General features: G+C 33.6%; 2 protein-coding genes across 2 annotated transcripts in view; one reads left to right on the top strand and one right to left on the bottom strand.

Moving 5' to 3' along the window:
- The window catches only part of LOC105227887 (cysteine-rich motor neuron 1 protein), a 232519-nt gene that overhangs the window by 142153 nt on the left and 72360 nt on the right, over window positions 1-18006 (top strand). The window contains exon 3 of the mRNA XM_049457836.1: window positions 3206-3647. The gene's annotated coding sequence lies outside the window, so the exon portion shown is untranslated. The remainder of the gene's footprint in view (window positions 1-3205; window positions 3648-18006) is intronic.
- Window positions 16030-16945, bottom strand: LOC105227886 (peritrophin-1). The gene is made up of 2 exons (XM_011207422.3): window positions 16582-16945; window positions 16030-16137 (listed from the first exon to the last, which is right to left on the bottom strand). The coding sequence occupies exons 1-2, from the start codon at window positions 16801-16803 to the stop codon at window positions 16084-16086; spliced, it is 276 nt and encodes a 91-aa protein (XP_011205724.2). The 5' UTR covers window positions 16804-16945; the 3' UTR covers window positions 16030-16083.

The raw sequence follows: 18006 nt of genomic DNA, 5'->3' as shown, positions 1-18006 counted from the left end.
CGATGAACTAGGAGACCGAGCAGAAGCTGATATTAGCTGTTTCAACAAAGTTGTGCTAGGGTTAAAGCGCTTTAGTGATTCATATGACTCTGTATGATCAATTTAGAGGAGTTTTGAGCACTATAATGGGCCGCCGTTATAAGTTGTCCAAGTGAGATCCCTCTTAGGATCAAACTCATAATATAACCGAACCTAACCAAAGAAAGTTTTCTTCATGAGCACCTTTATGATCAGTTTTATAGGAGTTCTAGATACAATGGAATGGTGTTTATTAAGTTGTCCAAAGGGGTCCCTGTTAGGATCGACTTTATAACATAACCTAACCAAAGAGAGTTTTTCTTTTTATTTTCGGGGTTGGACTTTAACCTATAGTCCCCACAACGCACTCTCTCTCTCTTTTTATATATCAGTTATTCCTAGTACAGATTCAGAGCTTGTGTTTCTCTCTACTACTTAATTTCGTTCAATAATGTTGTCGCTGAGCAATCGCTAAGTCAAAAGTGAGATGATTCTTCATATATCACCTAAAATGCAAAAAAAAAGTTAACGTAAACGAAATCGAAACCACTCTTATTCAGACATTTTTTTTAGTTTTGGTTATGAAGAGGATATATCGGTTATATATTGGTTATATCTGTTAGCGGAAGCATAAAATATTATTGCATATAATAGAAACCAATTTTGAGTTTTGGTTATGAAGTGGTTATATATCGGTTATATATTGGTTATATCTGTTAGCGGAAGCATAAAATATTATTGCACATAATAGAAACCAAAATTTTGAGTTTTGGTTATGAAGTGGTTACATATTGGTTATATATTGGTTATATCTGTTAGCGGAAACTTAAAATTTTATGCATACTTAATATAATATGACGTAGTGAATCGTAGGCAATAAAAAGCTGAATTTTGTTTTTTATTTTATAATATGTTTCTTTGCATTTTAGGCGACGATATATTGTGTAAAATTTTTTTCGGAATATTCCCAAATCAGAATGTATACTAGACTCGCCATAGAATATATACCCCGCTTGAGAGCTAAAAAAAATAAACGGGTTTATCGATTAATTAAACGAAATTTTAATAAGGAAAAGAATCTCTTCAAATATTATTAAAAATCTATGTTTGTTGGGAAGTTATTTGATATAGATTTGACTAACTTTCTCTACCCCGATTTGGAAGCTACTAAACTATAACTTTTACGAACCCTCCGCCAATATACCGAAAGAAATATATTTATGTTATGATATCTGAAATCAATATGCCTTAAAGTTATTGCTCTCAATGTGTACGTCTGCCTGTCACTTTTCCCTAAGATTTAGCAAAGAGGTTGAGAAATCAAAAGCCACTCAGCGGCGATAATGTAACCGGCAGACAAATTAGATTAAGACTTCATTTCATTGATACGAAGGCAGCCAGCGAAATCAGCGCCTGAAAAGTCACTCAAGTAATATGACTGTTAACGCTGTTAAGGGCGGTGGGGGTCACGGGAGCTTGTGTGTATGTGTGCTATATTTGAAGAAGGTGACAGTCGCTCCCGCTGTCACTGATGAGTTGTAGCACTTAGCTATATATTTTACATATATATAAGAAATTGCTGCCTGCGGCGCGCTGCCAATTTGCGCTGTTTGACACGTCAAATATATGTATGAAGTTGTAAATATGCAAGTGCTTGTGTGTTTGTGTTAGTGTGCACAAATCATCGATAAATAATTTATAAACACGTCTTAGGGCGCGCCACGGTTATTTGCACGCAACCACAATCAATGACTCGTTGGCACGTTGTCTGCATGTAAAATGAGTTGATTGCACGCCTAAATGTATGTTTCGTCAGGCAGAAAAAGTGTAAGGAAATATATCAAAGTCATAGTCGTATGATTTATGTGAGCAATCAGCTGTGCAGTGAGATTAAATATGAGAGAGGAGTAATGAAATTGAGGCAGGAAATGGTACAGTAATAGTCACTAAGGCGTGTTATAAAGGTGGGAAACAGAAAACAAGGAGGGCAGTAAAAAAATGTATATTTATTATAATAATAGAATAGAAAATTTTGTTGGAAACTTATGTAGATGAACAGTGTAGAAAATTTGCAGTTTTTTAGCTTATAGATAAAGTGGAGTAAATTTTTTGAAATTGCTTTTAGAGAAAAAATATTTTAAGCAAAAATTTGGCCTTTTAATGTTTTTTCAACACTTAATTAATTTCAAAAAAAATTTTCTTTCAAGTCCCTAAAAGATTTATCTCAAAGACTTATGTAAAATTTCATAAGGTTCGGTTGAGTCGTACTCGAGAAATCTTTCCAACCGACCTCAAAATCCACAGATTGGAGAAAAATACATACATAGGTAGCCTCGAGCGCACAAGTTCTCAAATCTGTATCTCAGAAAACATTACTCGGATAAACTCGAATATTAAGTAAAATTTTCTGGAGGGATTGTAGAATTTAAAAAGGCAGTAAGTAGGATAAAGTTTAATCTATAATGAATATTAAATAAAGGATACAAATCAATCGATAAAATTTTTAAAACATCAAAATATTGATGAAAACAGTACTAGAAAGCAATTTTTATATTTAATTAAGATAAATTAATCGATAAAATATATCGATAGAAAATTAGTTTCTCAAAATATCGATGAAAACAGTTTGTAAAAAGCAACTTTTAAATTTTATTAATATTTAATAATCGATAAAATATATCGATAAAAATTTAATTCTCAAAATATTGATCAAAACAGTTCTAAAAAGCAATTTTTTAATTTAATAAACATTAAATAATCGATAAAAGATTTCGATAAAAGATTAAAATCACAAAATATCGATGACAACAGTTCTAGAAACCAAATTTTAAAATTAATTAAAATTAAATAGTCGATAAAATATATCGATAGAAATAACAAAATATCGATGAAAACAGTTCTAAAAAAAGAGAAACTTTTAAATTTAATTTTTATTAAATAATCTATCGATAAAGGGTTGAAGTTTCAAAATACATACCAAAGCAGCTCAAAAAACCATATTTAAAAATTCGTTGGGTTTTCACGATTTATTTAAAATATTCAAAATAAAAATTTGTTATTATAAAAATTATTATTTTTTTTATTATTTTATTTTACATCAACTACCATAATACTATCTTAAATACCCCAAAAATCACCAAACCCCTTACTAACTTGCTTTCTTAATTTTATTCTTATCATTCAACAGGGTAGCTGGCACTCCTAACGGCGAAATTTCTTGATTCAAAGCTGAAAGAGTATGTAATAACAACAAAAATAATGCACATTGCTCAAAAATATTGCATGAAAAATAAAACTAAACTAAACAGAAGCGAAATGTGTAGCAAAAAATGATAAAGTGCGTGAAAGAAACAAGCGAGTGACACTGTCTAACACAAATACAGTTACATAAAAACTTGTATCGGTAAATCGTGGTGCTTTGTAAAAGTTAAACTTCATTTCAGCTGTCTGTGTGTGATTTCATGTAAAAGTGCAGAATTTTTATCTATCTCATGCCACCGCTATCATGAGCAGACATCTCTCTGCATTGACATGTTTGACATATTGTGCTGTTATTTTGTATTTGCTTTGTATGCTGTTTGACAACAAAAGCAAAGACAACGCCCAAGGACAGCAGTGATTTTATGCAGGTGAGTTTGAATTTTTAAAGGAAGGAAATTTAAGCAAAAATTATAATGAAATTTTCATTTTTTGTTTAAATTTTTTATATATATTTTTTTAAGTGATGCAAATGGCTCAGAACAAGATTTTTTTTTAAATAATTTTCGCTATAACAAATATTAAAATTTATGAAATATTTTATCTATAAATCTATAGCTATAGATCTGAGCAGGGTCCTTCTCTATTTTTTTCTATTAAGAAGCCATAAGCAGTTTACTTTCTCCAGCCTGTTTGTTTTTTAAAGAGACTATAGATAATGACTTCTAATAATTACCATGTTTTTATACCCTTTACAATGTATATTAAAATCATGATGTGTGTAAGAGCCTGAAGGAAATGCCAGAGACCTTTTTTTTATATATACATAAATGATTAGCATGATAAGCTGAGTAGATTCAGCCAGGCCTGGCCTGTGCATATGTATTTACGGGAATTACTCACTCAATTTTTGAGCTACCGTTCTAAAATACTTCACGCGTTCTTTTCTCTCTAGGAAGCAGTATATTTACTGAAATCACCGGTATCGGATCACTACAGCAAATAGCTGTCATACAAACTGACCCATCAAAATCAAGTTATTGTATAGAAATTTTTCTTACTTGAAGAGATATCTTTACAAAGTTTGGTATATATTATTTCCCAAGGCAGCACTATAATATCCAAAGAAATTATTTAAATTGGATTACTATAGCATATAGCTGCCGTACAAACTAACCGATCAAAATCAAGTTATTGTATGGTGAACTTTTTGTTTTGATGAGATATCTTCACGAAATTTGGCATATATTATTTTCCCGAACAGCGCTATAATCTTCCAAAAATTTTTGAGATCGGACCACTACAGCCTATAGCTCCCATACAAACCGACCAATAAAAATCAAGTTCGTGTATGGCAAGATTTTTTATTTCATAACATATCTTCTTGAAATTTGACATATATAATTAACCAAGGCAATACTATAATTTACGTAGAAATTAATTAAATCGGATTACTATAACATATAGCTGTCATACAAACTGGCCGTTAAAGAAAAGTTCTCGCATGAAATCTATTGCATTTATGAAGTGCTTTGTAGCTTCCGTGCACCGAAGTCATCTTTGTTTTTTATTTTTTTGTTTTGTTTTGTTTCATTTGTTGTCTCTTTTCCTTGATAATTCTGTCAGAAAAATGTATGACCCGACAAACAAAATCTTATGCTGAATTTTAGCTTACAGGCACAGAAATTTGTTTGACATTTATTGACATTAGATCAAGTTTGATCCGGACTGATACATACAAACTGCGCGCACATACTTTTTATCAATCGACTCAACATGTTTTGGTTAATATTTTGGGTATGAAACGGATTATTGCTACACTCTTACCAAATTTATTTGTAAAACTGAAATGGCATAGAGTTCGCTAAACAAATGCTTGACAAAGTAGTTGTAGACCCTACATTCTCCCAACTCATCATTGCTGGTCACGAGAGGTGAACTCATGAATAGGAGGTCAAAACTGTGCAAAACTTAATCTCGAGAAAGGCCCTTCAAAAATAGAAAAAATACAAAAAAAACAACAACAAAATTTCTGAGAGCAATTCCTGGTGAAGCAATTCACTTAAAATTCTCGTAACGCAATCTGGCCGTTGTCCCCGGAGAATTATAAAAATACAAAATAACCAAAACTACGACAAAATTAGTGTTTAAAAGTTTTCACATCACCTGCTAACCGCTCACTCGGAAAACCAGCAGCGAATTAGGCGCACGGAAGCATGGCAACCTTCAACATGAATTTCCTGCTCATTATAATTTTGATTTTTTTACTTCGCATTCATGCGCTCATTAAAGCACAATATTTATGCTTTAGCTACTCAACATTAATTGTGGGATGAGGGCGGTGTAAGTGCTGTGTGATGCTGGTGTAGGCAAAAATCGATAAAAGTTGAATGAAAGCGTTGGAAGAAAATGTCACCGTAACATGGTTGCTGGTAGCAAGCGCCATAACATAAAACTCAACGCTTATTTAACGGCATAAAGGTATTAACTGAGCATAAGTCATGTTGTAAATTTAGAAATGAAAGCAAGTCGCAGTGACGCAAACTTTGTTGTTGTTGTTTACTTTAGGAATTATAAAAGTGAAAAAGATAATTAAGTTTGTACATAAGAGTAAATATTTACGCATTTATATGTATATGTGTGTATATATATGTTTGTGTATATATGAGTGCATGTGTGCAAATTTAAAGCTGTAGGAAATGCTTAAATTTATGCCTTCAGCTACACTTGTATGCCTTTGCTTGCCTGTGCTGCACTTCAAAGCAAGTTACGTATACGCCCCCGTCGCAGGCATGTCAATATTTGTTTAATGTTTGATGAAGGCGCACGTTTGTTGGTTGAAATCATTAAAAGCTCATTGTAGCGCACGTTGAGAACACATATGGGAATTGAGTGAGACATAGCGGCATTAAAGTAGATATACATACATACATATATGTATACATACAAACATATGTACATGTATACACCGCATTGTCATCACTTGCACGGAAGTCAGCTGTTATTATCACATATAGTCTATAGGCAGTGAAAATCGTTTGAAGCCAAAGTCAAAATTAAAACACAAAAGAATTTTAAAATGTCCTTGAGGCATTAATAAACATAAATACTTTGAGTGGGACTTCAGTACTTTCAGGAACAGGAAAACGTTGACTTTTGTTATCAATTTGCGGCAGCAAAAGTTTAAAAATTGTTCTAAACACTTCTAACATGTCTCTGGTGAATACATTAAAGATTTTTAAAGTGAAATTTTTCTCTATTATTCAACATTCTTACATTCATAGTCTTCTATGGACTCCGTACACATCGAACGTCATTTTAAAATTTCTGTAGATGGCCTCTGAAATACCCATGCCCGCTTAATATTTGGGTCAAGTGGAAATCCAGGTACTCATGTTATCTAGTCATTCACATATGGATATCAGGTATAAGTCTGTGTGCCCAGCGTCCTTTGCTTGAGCTTTGCCACCGTTCCTGCCTTATAATTATGCTCTTCTTTATCTCCTCTCTCTCTTTTTGAGTTCTGAAATTAGCGCTAATAGTTCATATAATCTCGTGAATTAGTCTACCTGGATGTCATACTCGAGATTCCATAAAAGATGGTCTAATACTGAATCTTGTTGTACTCCAATTTGAAAAGGGTAGCTTTTGGTGCCTTCGTTGCTGTCGCAGATCATCGATACGTTAGAGTCTTAAGCAGCGCTACAATCTCTTAAGACATTTTTCGGATCGGATAACTATAACACATAGCTGTCATAAAAACTGAACGAGTCCTTCTACGGAAAACTCTTTTATATGTTAAGGGATCTTCACAATATTTCGCACAAATCATAATCTCAGGCATGGCTACGATCTCCGAAGAAATTGTTCAGATTGTATAACTATAGCCTATAGCTGTCATATAAGCTGAACGATCAAGGTCATGTTTTTGTATGAAAAACTTTTTTATATGACGAAGTATCTTAACGAAATTTTGCATAAATTATGTCCTTAAGCAGCTCTCACAATCGCCGAAAAAAAATGTTCAGATTGGATAACTATAACACATAGCTGTCATACAAACTGAACGATCAAGGTCAAGTTCTGGTATGGAAAACTGTTTTATATGACAAAGTACCTTCACACATCTTCACATGTCAAACTATTAAAACACATAGTTATGATATAAATTGAGGGATCCAACTTAAGTCCTTCTAAGGACAACTTTTTTATTTTTGTTTCGCTTTAAACTGGCATTACCGTGATTGTGAAGAAATCCAGCAGAAACAATTTTTTCGTATCAAACAAAATGCGTGCTCTATCTCAAATACTAGTTCTTTTACACACACATTAAACTAAATACTAACTACTTGTAATGACACTATTCTCCACCTCTCTTTACACATTTTTTTCCTAACCACAAACTTCTGCTGAAACGCTGTGTCTGTTTTGATAAATTATGTGTCTGTGATTAAGTAAACATATCATCTTCTATACAAACATATACCAATATTACTTACTTTTTAGCATTTTCACTTATTTATCCGCCTTTGTGCCAATTTTCGTCCCTTCAACTCATGCCCTTTCAACTTTCCTCTCTTACAACTCTCTCTCTCTTCTACGCACATCAGCTCAAAGCGCATTGTCATAATTGTCATTCAAAGGTTCACACACTTTCTCGCTTGTACTTCAATTGTATTGCGGCTCACATGTGCCTATAACGGTATAAAATAGAAATCCATCAGTCCTTCTGTCACCGCAAATAAATCAAAAAACGAAGCTGCCGCGCCGTAGTAAAAAATGATGCACACCAATGGTGTTCGAAAAATAATTGGCTTTGTTTTGTGTGAAATTACATTGCGTAAGGCAAATTCTAAGACAGACAGACGCATATAATGTAATGTGTCGACCCTTTTTACTTTGCCATTTCTGCTTTCTATACACTTTTAGCTATTTTACGCATTTGAAAAATGATGGCCAGCCTCCACGATTGACACTGAGGGCACAATTCTATTAAAAGCAGATAAGCGGCAAAGTAGATTTTGACGACGTTTCTTGCGATGCTGTTCTCTACCTTCTTTTTTGCCACCTTTACTTCACTTTATTACATTACTCTTCACTTTTTTGGTTTTTTTGCAAACTATTTTTATTCGTTTATTTGTTGTTTTGACATTGTTGTCCTTTGTGCTGTGCTGTGTTGTACATATAAATTGGCTTGGGCTCAGGCTCCGTGTTGTGTTGTGTTTGGAAGATATAATGAAAACCTTTTTGCACTTTGCTTGTGGAGAAAATGGTTGGATCATTACTCATGCCTTTGTAAGCAAGAAAAATGGTAGAAGAGAAAATAAAAGTAAAATACGACTAAAACTAAAAGTGAGAAGAAAGTTTAAGTATGGCCTGTAGCTGCTCGTCCGTTCACTTTAATTTGAGTTCAATAGCTGCATATAGTACTTCTTGGAAAAAAGTTTGTTAAACAAAATTTATCTGCGTGAATACAACGCTCTGAAGGAAAATATTGTTGCATTTAATAATGACAACAAAACTTAGCTTTCGATCAGAATTATTAAAGCTAAAATTTTTTGCTCGAATTTAAATTTTTTTATACTAAGCAAAACTCTTTGCTTTTATTTAGAACTTATTCTACCTTTTTTCTTGTGGTTTTAAAACTTTTTTGAATTAGTTGGCAACATTAAATATAATATATTAGCTCTAATAATATTTTTTTTTATTTAATTTTTTTTTATTAAAATATTATTATCAGGTGGCAACTCCAAAAAAAAATTTCAATTGCAGTTAGGTGGCAAGTTCAAAAAATGATGGCTCTTGTTTTATACTTTCTTATATTATTTTTTACAATTAATTAAAAATAATTCATGTGGCAACTCCAAAAATTATACATTTTATGTAAATAATTTTATAATAACTTTATTTATATAAACTTACTATGAATGCATGTTTATTATTTTCGTTTATTAATAAAAATCAGGTGGCAACTCCAAAAAAATATTAAATTGTGAATTTAAGTTAGGTGGCAAGTCCAAAAAACAATGTATTGTGGCTTTTATTTTATACTAATTCAATAATTTTTATTTTTTTTTAATTAAATGAAAATTAAGCCATGTGGCATCTTCAAAATTTAATAAATATGATTTTATTTTATACTAATTTAATATGTACATATGTATATTATATTATTTTTCTCCATAAAAAAAAAAATAAAGTCAGGTGGCAACTCCGAGAAAGTAATATATTTTCAACTTAAGCCACGTGGCAAGTCCAAAAAAAAATTTAAGCTTTTAGTTAATACATACTTTCTTATTTTATTCCATTTTTTTCTTAATTAAAAAAAATTTAGATTGGGTGGCAACTTAAAAAACAGTAGTATATTTTTAATTTAAGTTAGGTGGTAGCTCGCAAAAAATATAATATTACCTTTCATTGTATACTTTCTTATTTTATTTATTTATGTACCTATTTATTTTATTTAAAAAAAAATTTAGTCAGGTGGCAACTCAAATTAATAATGCGTTTGGTTTTATTTTATATTAAGTTAATATATCATCATATTTCCCCCAATTAAAAAAAATAATAAAACCAGGTGGCAATATCAAAAATATAATAATACTTTTAATTTATTTTAGGGGGCAGGTCCAAAAAACTATACACATACTATGTATTTTCTATTTATTTTATTAAAAATAATTAAAGTCAGGTGGCAACCACATTTATATAATTTTTTTTTTTATTTTATACCTACTTTTTTAAGGTCAGATGGCAATTTGAAAAATGTGCTATTACATATTTTTTTTATAATTTTTAATAAAAAAATTTAAGTCAGTTGGCAACTACAATTTTTAAAACATTTGCTTTTACTAATTAAAAAATAATTGTTTTTCTTAATCCCAAACTGAAAAATAAAGTCAGGTGGCAAGTCGGCAAAAATAACTTATTTATAATTAAACCGTTTTAAGTACTATTTATTGTAATCATTAAAAAGTATATTTTCAAGTTTTATTTTTGTAAACTTTGCTTGTATGCACGCTTTCGAGATAAAAGATGTTAAAATCTAACATTATTCATTTCAGTCCTCACACACCTACATTCAAACGAAAAAGTTTCTAATTAAAATTTTACAATAATATTTTATTTTCATTATAACGTAGTTAACAGTATTATAATAGAAAATATTTTCACTGACTTTACTCATACGCCAACGCTTACCCTTTGCAAACGCAATAAAATAACTTTCCGCCTCACCCCACGAAGCGCACAGCTGCTACAATACACACAAATACCTGACGTATGTGCGTATGTTGCTGTTTCAGTGCCTGAAAATTTTCCATGTTCTTAATATAAATACATTAAAAATATTTTCCAAATAAGTTATGCATTGTACTTCAAACAAAATTCCTTTTTTAAATAACTCATACGCCACGTCCAACCCACTTTTACAATCACAGATACGTCAGCAACTATTCAAACATACTCCAAAGTAAATAATATATTTAGCGTACAGCAAAATGTGCGCACGTATCGCGGCATATCCATCTATAAAAGTGACACATAACTATCAATTAGCCTCCCCTCAGCTATGTACGCACACTCCACTGTTTGTGCCGAGTGACAGCCGAATGTGAGAATTTTATTCATCCACGTGTCACTTTGCTCCACTTATCGCTTGTTTGAATATATGAACAAACAATAAAGGTAGTAGTAATACGCATTTATATGCATCAATAAATACAAAAGCGTTAGCAATGAATTTATTGCTGACAATGTGAGTAGCATTTAAATAAACAACATAGTATAACACAGGAAACTCACTGGGGAGTGGGCATTGTGATTGGCGCCAATAAAAGCAATAATGTGTTGTCAACATGCAATTGACATTATAATGACAATGAGGGGAACAAATATGTGCTGCATATGATCAAATACATTTCGAGAAATGATAGATAATATTTCATGTAATGTATTTCGATACTCACGAGTATTATTTCTTATACATAAAATCATAGTTTAGGTATCCTTTCGAGTTTGGGGTTTTATTTATTTGAATAATTGATATTTGTAACACTGTTTTATAAGTTAATTAATGCCTTGAGTTTATGCCGCAGATAAATGTTTCCTCACCTTCTTCCATACAACTTTGACAATTTGCGTTCGGTCTCACTTTTTGCTTTACAGCATGAGATCTGATTTGCATAATATCCAGTAATAATACCTACAATGGTGAAATGCAGTTTCCAGCGATTCCCATATGAACAGGTATCCGAACGAGTCTAATAATGATCTACTTGATGCTTTATCTCTTGAAGTCAGAGGCTCCTTGACTAATTTGTCACATAAGTTTTCAGAGTACTAATAAAGAGGGCACATCTTAATGCAGTTCAAAAATGTATTTTATAATAAGCATAGTGTTGCCACTCCGCTCTAGGAGTGAATGGCCACCCCCATGAAAGAAACAGTACTTCGGAGCAGTACGTCTACTGCTACTTTAATGGAAGCCATTTTTGCCTTAAAGACACTATAGCAATCCGGTAGTGTAAAGTTGAGCTTGACTGAGCGTTTCTTTCCTTCTCCCTGTCTTAATAGCTTTCGTCGGTACATACGAGTAAGCAGAGAATCAGCTACCAGGAATAACTTCTGCTACATGGCGGTCCAAGTTTTTGGGGATGGAGTTGAATATACACAGCTTTTCCAGCCATTACTGACTTGACTGCGCCTTTATAGAGTCACCTTTGGTGAGAGTCCCAACCTCTTTCCTATAGCTCTTCTACAGGAGGCTTTTAGCTCCATGTTCTGCAAGTATATCAAAGAAGTTGATGCCTGCTCATTATCAGTCTTTCGGCGCCATATTTGAATAGCTCGGCCGGCAATCCATCGGTCCCCGCCCCTAGGTTGTGCTTCAGGCGGGTAATTGCTATTCGGATATCGTAATGGTCGGACAGTAAAACGTCCGCTCCATCGTCCGCACTAAATTCTGGTGTTATGCTTTTACTGCTATTCAGCAGGCTGGAAAAGTATTCCCTCCATAATTTCAGTATGCTGTGGGCATCAGTCACTAGATAACTTCTGGAGTGCTACAACAGTATCCTGTAGTCTTGAAACCTTCTGTTAGTCGCCGTGGAGTCGGCTTTTACTCACCTAGTTTAATTCTACACCAAAGTACTCTAGGGTTATCACGGTTATACAGAAGAGAAACATCCGACAGTCCGACAACTTAACCTTGTTTTAAAGTGATTGTAGACTGAAATACCCCATGTTTCTCGAAAATCAACCGCTTGAACAAAACAACGTCGCCTATTTAATATTCATAATATCAAGCATGTATTCCCAAGTTGGGCTTGGCGGTCATATTGAACACTAGGCTCATTAATCATTAAACTAAATAGATTCAATGTGAAGCTTTTAAATCAATTAAATATTCAATTCATAACAACAACTCGTCAGTAAACTATCGATTAAAAACTTGGACTCTATATATACATACATATGTCTGTGTTTCTAACCGACTTAACAAATATCTATATATTTACACATATATATGCAGTTTTATGTATGAGCTTGCATACCTGCTACACACCATTTCAGCATTTCTCCTGTGTAACTAGAAGCTTTTATCGAGTGTTAAAAGTTTGTGCTTTAAGCTCAATGCTCAACAACTACACAAATAAATTTCGCAGAGTCAAAACTTTTCATATAGTTGCGCGCAAAATGGTTCAAATGGTTTCTTTCAAATAGTTCGACAAAGGTAAAATGTTTTAATTATGCAGAAGGCGAAGACCACGAAGAAAACTGTAAACGTAGCCAGGAAAACAAAATGAAACTCTGAGAACAAGTGGAAGAAAGTGCAAAATAATTACACGTTTAGAATGAAATGTGGCGTAGCGGCGGTGAGCGGGGTCCAAAACGTGCCTGAGTAAAAGTACAGTTTTTTTTTTTAATTAACAACAGCAAAGTCAGGTATGTTGAAGAAAGGTTAGACCGATCAAATAGCGCAAGACTTTTTGTAGAAAATCACGCAACTGTAAACTAATAAACCGTAATAATGACGGTTGGCGAAGCAGTTCATTTGTCAAACAAGAAAACTCTTTGGCACTACGCCACTCACCGCCTGCTTCGCTTTATAAAACACAGTGCAAATTCATCAAAGTTGAAAGCGCTGTGATTTATATGAAGACCTTTCTCACTACCCCAATGTGCGAGTGGTTGTGAGCTTGGTTTAATTGATTAACAGCATCCCGGACAGGTGGTGGTACGTGGAGAGGCCGGAAAATTTGATTACGCTAATTGAAAAGTAGATAAAAGTCAGCGCATAGAGTTTTGCTTCACTGCTTTCACTGCGAATTTTCCATTTGAAGCTAAATGTCTAAAGTTTTATTCTATGCAAAATCATGTAGACCCGTTGTTATTGTGTCAGCGTTGTCTTTTTTTTGTTTTGTCTTAAAAACAAGTTAGAGCGGCGCTAAGCTCTTGTGAAAGGACGAGGTTGGTAGGTAGGACTGCTCTGCTGCCACTTCAGACCTAGTTAACGCTGGATGCGCATTTCCTTATTCCCTTATGACTTGCAGCTATATTCCTGGACATAAATAATTAGCCCTTAGCTTTAGTCTAATCATACTTGTACCATACCTGTTTCGTTATCATGCAGTTAATTATTGATTTTCATCTCTTCTGAGCTAATTGTTCAAAGATATTAAAAATATACCGTTTGATCGTTCGCAGCAGACATGGTATTAACTCCGCCTCGGTTTCATCTAAAGCGGATTCTAACTTAGCCAACTTGTCTGCTTTTTCGTTGCCAAAAGGTTTCCGTGAGCGAGAACCGAAATTGTGGAATAGTAAAGTCGATCCGCCAGTGAGCTTAAAGGCTTTCTGCAGCTGCTGATTATATTGGAATTAATAACTGACGTCTAAAAGACCAACAATGCTTTCTGGTTAACCGTGTATATGGCATGCCATCTGTATCCTCACATAGTTATTCAATGAAACAACACCGACCTTCTTTATACCTAGTACTTTCACTTGAAAAATGCTGGCTGAGCTTGATAGTCGTATAGAGAGAAATATTTCGATCATCGTTGTATACATCCGCACTTAATCTCCAGTCAAATTTAGAACCGTCGGTATAGATACATCATCTTCTGCTACTAAACTTCTTCTTCATTCTAGAGAGCATCCTCAACCGGAAGTAGCTATTAAAAATTAACTTTGGCAGAATTTAGTTAAGTTAAGCTAGTTCAGCATCCAACTTTCTAATTCCTTTATCTTCATAGCACAACTTGGCGCTACTTTTCGAGTAAAGTAAAGCCTGTTAGCAACTAATTCTGGAATATATTGAGCGCATCAGTCGGAAACAACTTAATAGCCTCGGCAACTCCTGCTCAAGCTGTTCTCTGTATTGCATTTTTCTCATATCATAGTGTTTATTTAATTCTGGCCACCAAACCAGTTCTCCTAATGTCAAAATTTGTTTTTATAACACTCATATATATTTCCAGAACTATATTTGTTTTAAGGCTTTTGTCCCTTCTTGCTTACATCTAGTAGGAAAAAGGCGCAGAGTTTTCACAAACTACAAAGTGAGCCCGCATTGTGCCCTTTCTATTTCTCTGTCTCTTGTTCACTATCTTTTCTCTCTATTTCTCCATTTTTTGCCTCAGTCTATCTCCCTCTCCCTTTTTCTACCTAAATGAATTGTCCCACTTCACTTCTCTGTCTACTTCTCAATATCTGACTCTCTCTATTTCTCTCTTTTTATCTTTTTTCTCTTTCTCAGTCTATCTCTCTCACTTTTTTGTACCTAAATGAATTGATCCTCTTCGCTTCTCTGTCTATTTCTCTCTATTTCCCTCTTTCTCTCTGCCTCAGTCTATCTCTCTTCGTTTTTTCTACCTGAATAAATTGACCTCTTACTTCTCTGTCCATTTCTCTATATTTTTCTCTCTCTACTTATCTTTTTTTTTTTACCACTTTCTCTCCCTTTCAGTCTTTTTCTCTCTCTATTTTTCAATCAACCTGTTGTTACGACTTAATAAACTTTCTTTTTTCAATCCAGAGGAGACAGAAGAGGCAGATAGAATTACAACTTACACTTTCTCGTCCTCTTTTTTCGGCACTCGATAGTTATTTCTCCCTCTGCCTTTTTATAAAGAACTTTCTAAACCCTCTCTGCCTTACTTTTTTTCTCTCGCCCTATAATTGCTTCTTGCTCGCATTTTTTGTAACTTCCTTTCACTGACTCTCTTTTTCAATTTTACCTCCTCTCTCTCTCTCTCTCTCTCCTCTTCTCAATACCAGCTCCTTAGTTGTTTCCCCCCCTTACTATTTGTGTCTCTCTTTCTTTTTCTACTTTTTACTTTCACTCTCTCTCATTTTTCCAAGTCTCTCTCTCCTTCTTTCTCACTCTTACGATCTCTTCCGGATACCTAGGTATCGAGCTAATGCTAGGAGTCTATACCTTCTATAATTGATCAGTGTTCCTTAGTTGTTTCTCATACTTACTTTTTGTGTTTCTCTCTCTTTCTGTTCTTATCACTTTGTACCTCTCTTTATCCCTCTCTCTCTCTCTCTCTCTCTCTCTTTCTTTCTCCATCTATTCGACTCTTCTGTATACCTAGGTATCGAGCAGTGGGTTGGAGTCTATGTTTTCCAATAGATTACCAGCTATAGACTATAATGGTTCCATCTATATACCTATGTTATATCAAGAGTATACATATATGTTAGCCAATTCCATACATAGTAAACATTATGATTTCTGCTTTATGATCTCTTTAGCCGAGTCTGTCTAGTCTAAATGTTAGGGTTTTTGTCTTTGTTTTAAGTAAGTATGGTAATCCAACAAAAAAATTTTATTGACAAAAATTCACATTTTTACAAAAATTATTCATCAGGATTTATTAGTACACAATTGGCGCGCGATGGGTAGTCACAAACCTGAAATTAAATATGAAGGAAAAGTTAGTCAGTTTGCAAAAAGATGTGTTTTAAATTCTTTAACCTCCTTCAGTACTTTTAGAAATATATGCACCGAAAACAAATTATATAACCAAAAATTATCTCTGGAATGTATAAAAAGAATTCTGTCCTCGAATGTATAGCTGGAATGTCTAAAAAGAATTCTGTCCTCGAATTTATAGCTGTTATTGCTTTATTTATAACTTTCCTGCTACCAAACTGCACCTTTCAATCCTCAGCTTCATCTCTCTGTTCAACATTTTTTTTTATAATTTCTGCCTTAAACCACTTAAAAATGTATGTAAATTCTATTTTTACAATAAAAAGATTTTTTGCACACATTTCCATTCCTTCGTTTCCTACCACCTCCTCCTAGCTTCTACTACACACCACCCTACCACCCTAACTGCCATCCATACTCACCATGAGTCGCGTGTTATAATGCAAGCCCTGCGGACATTTATTCACTATTGGCCGCCCACGTTCGCACTTGTAGAAAATACCACAGTTGCTGGGCGACGGAATCTGCACCACATCCGAAGTGTCCGTTTGTTGCTTGGGACACACGATGCCATCCTCAATAGCAATGCTGCTGGTGGCGGCGACGAGTGCAGCGCATACAAAGAGAAATACGTGGAATTTCATTTCGCTAACGATTCGCGTTTATAATCTTTTTTTTGCTATGCTACTTCAAAAAAACTACAAAAAGGAGTTTCAATGGGTAGAAATTCCACTTATTGTTCCTAGCGAAATATTTATTTTTGGAGTGCGCTAGGTACACAAACTGCGTTGCTTTTATACTCGGCATCGGCGTTTGGTGGCACGTTGATGGAGTGCAGTCAGCTTGTTGTACGAAATGTAAAAATTTCGATAGCTACAGTTGTTTGTAAATATGTTCTGTATGTATGTAAATATATATGTCTATATGTTTATATAGTTATATGTATTGCATAAGTTGTTGCTTTTCTTATCAGCTCTACAAAATTTTCGCTTTTGTTGTTGTTTATTTGAAATAATTTCTATTTTTTATCAGCATCTCTCACTTTCTTCTTGCTTTGCTCGCCGCTTGCTTACTTTACTATTAGTTGCGGTTTGTTTTTTTTTGTTGTTGCTTTAATTTTTTGTGCTTTTTAACCTTTTGTTTCACTTTTTTTCGTACAAATTTTTCGCTCGTGTATATCAGCTGTTCTCGGTGTCTATTTATAGTTGCTGTCTCCTCTTTTTTTATCTAATTTTTTCCATTGTTTGCTGTTTTAAATTTTTTTCTGTTTTTTGTTTTGCAATTTTTTTATTGGTGCTCAAACTGCATTTAACACATTTTTGCAATTTTGGTGTAACACATGTTCGCTCTAATTGAGTTTATGTGCACCGTTAAGTGCTGAAGTATTTTTCTTGTTGCGAAGTAATTTTCACTATTGCTGCAAAGCTTCTTACAGCGAGTTTGCACTATTAGACCAGGGCGATAATTTTCAAAAGCAAAGAACAAAAACAAAATAGGATCAAATTCATTGGAAAAGCGAAATGTGAAAATAAGAAAAATGAAAGCAAAAATAATTTAAAGGCAATAGGAGGTCGGGGTAAGGAAGGTCAAGAGGTTTTTGTAGGTTTGAGGGTTAAAAAAGTTTTATCTCGATCTCTGATATGAACCCTTTGAAAATATAATGACAAAATCTAGACGTTTGTCCCATAACCTCAATGTTTACGTGGAAAATTTTAATACGGTTTTTTTTTTATTTTACGCCACCACTAATAAATGGTACCAGGCTAACAATAGGACAGAAACCAAGATGCTTGGGACTAATTTTACAAAGCAAGCTCTCATGGAAACCAAACATGAATGGTAGGGGT

The sequence above is a fragment of the Bactrocera dorsalis genome, chromosome 5 (assembly GCF_023373825.1).
Source record: "Bactrocera dorsalis isolate Fly_Bdor chromosome 5, ASM2337382v1, whole genome shotgun sequence".
In the NCBI taxonomy this organism is placed as follows: domain Eukaryota; kingdom Metazoa; phylum Arthropoda; class Insecta; order Diptera; family Tephritidae; genus Bactrocera; species Bactrocera dorsalis.
This window is presented reverse-complemented; position numbering and strand designations above follow the sequence as displayed.

Bases quoted from the DNA above. Each gene is read 5' to 3' on its own strand.
- LOC105227886 (XM_011207422.3), bottom strand. From the start codon at position 16,803: ATGAAATTCCACGTATTTCTCTTTGTATGCGCTGCACTCGTCGCCGCC. The intron at 16,138-16,581 runs GTGAGTATGGAT...ATTTAATTTCAG, and splicing joins ATTATAACACGCGACTCATG to GTTTGTGACTACCCATCGCG.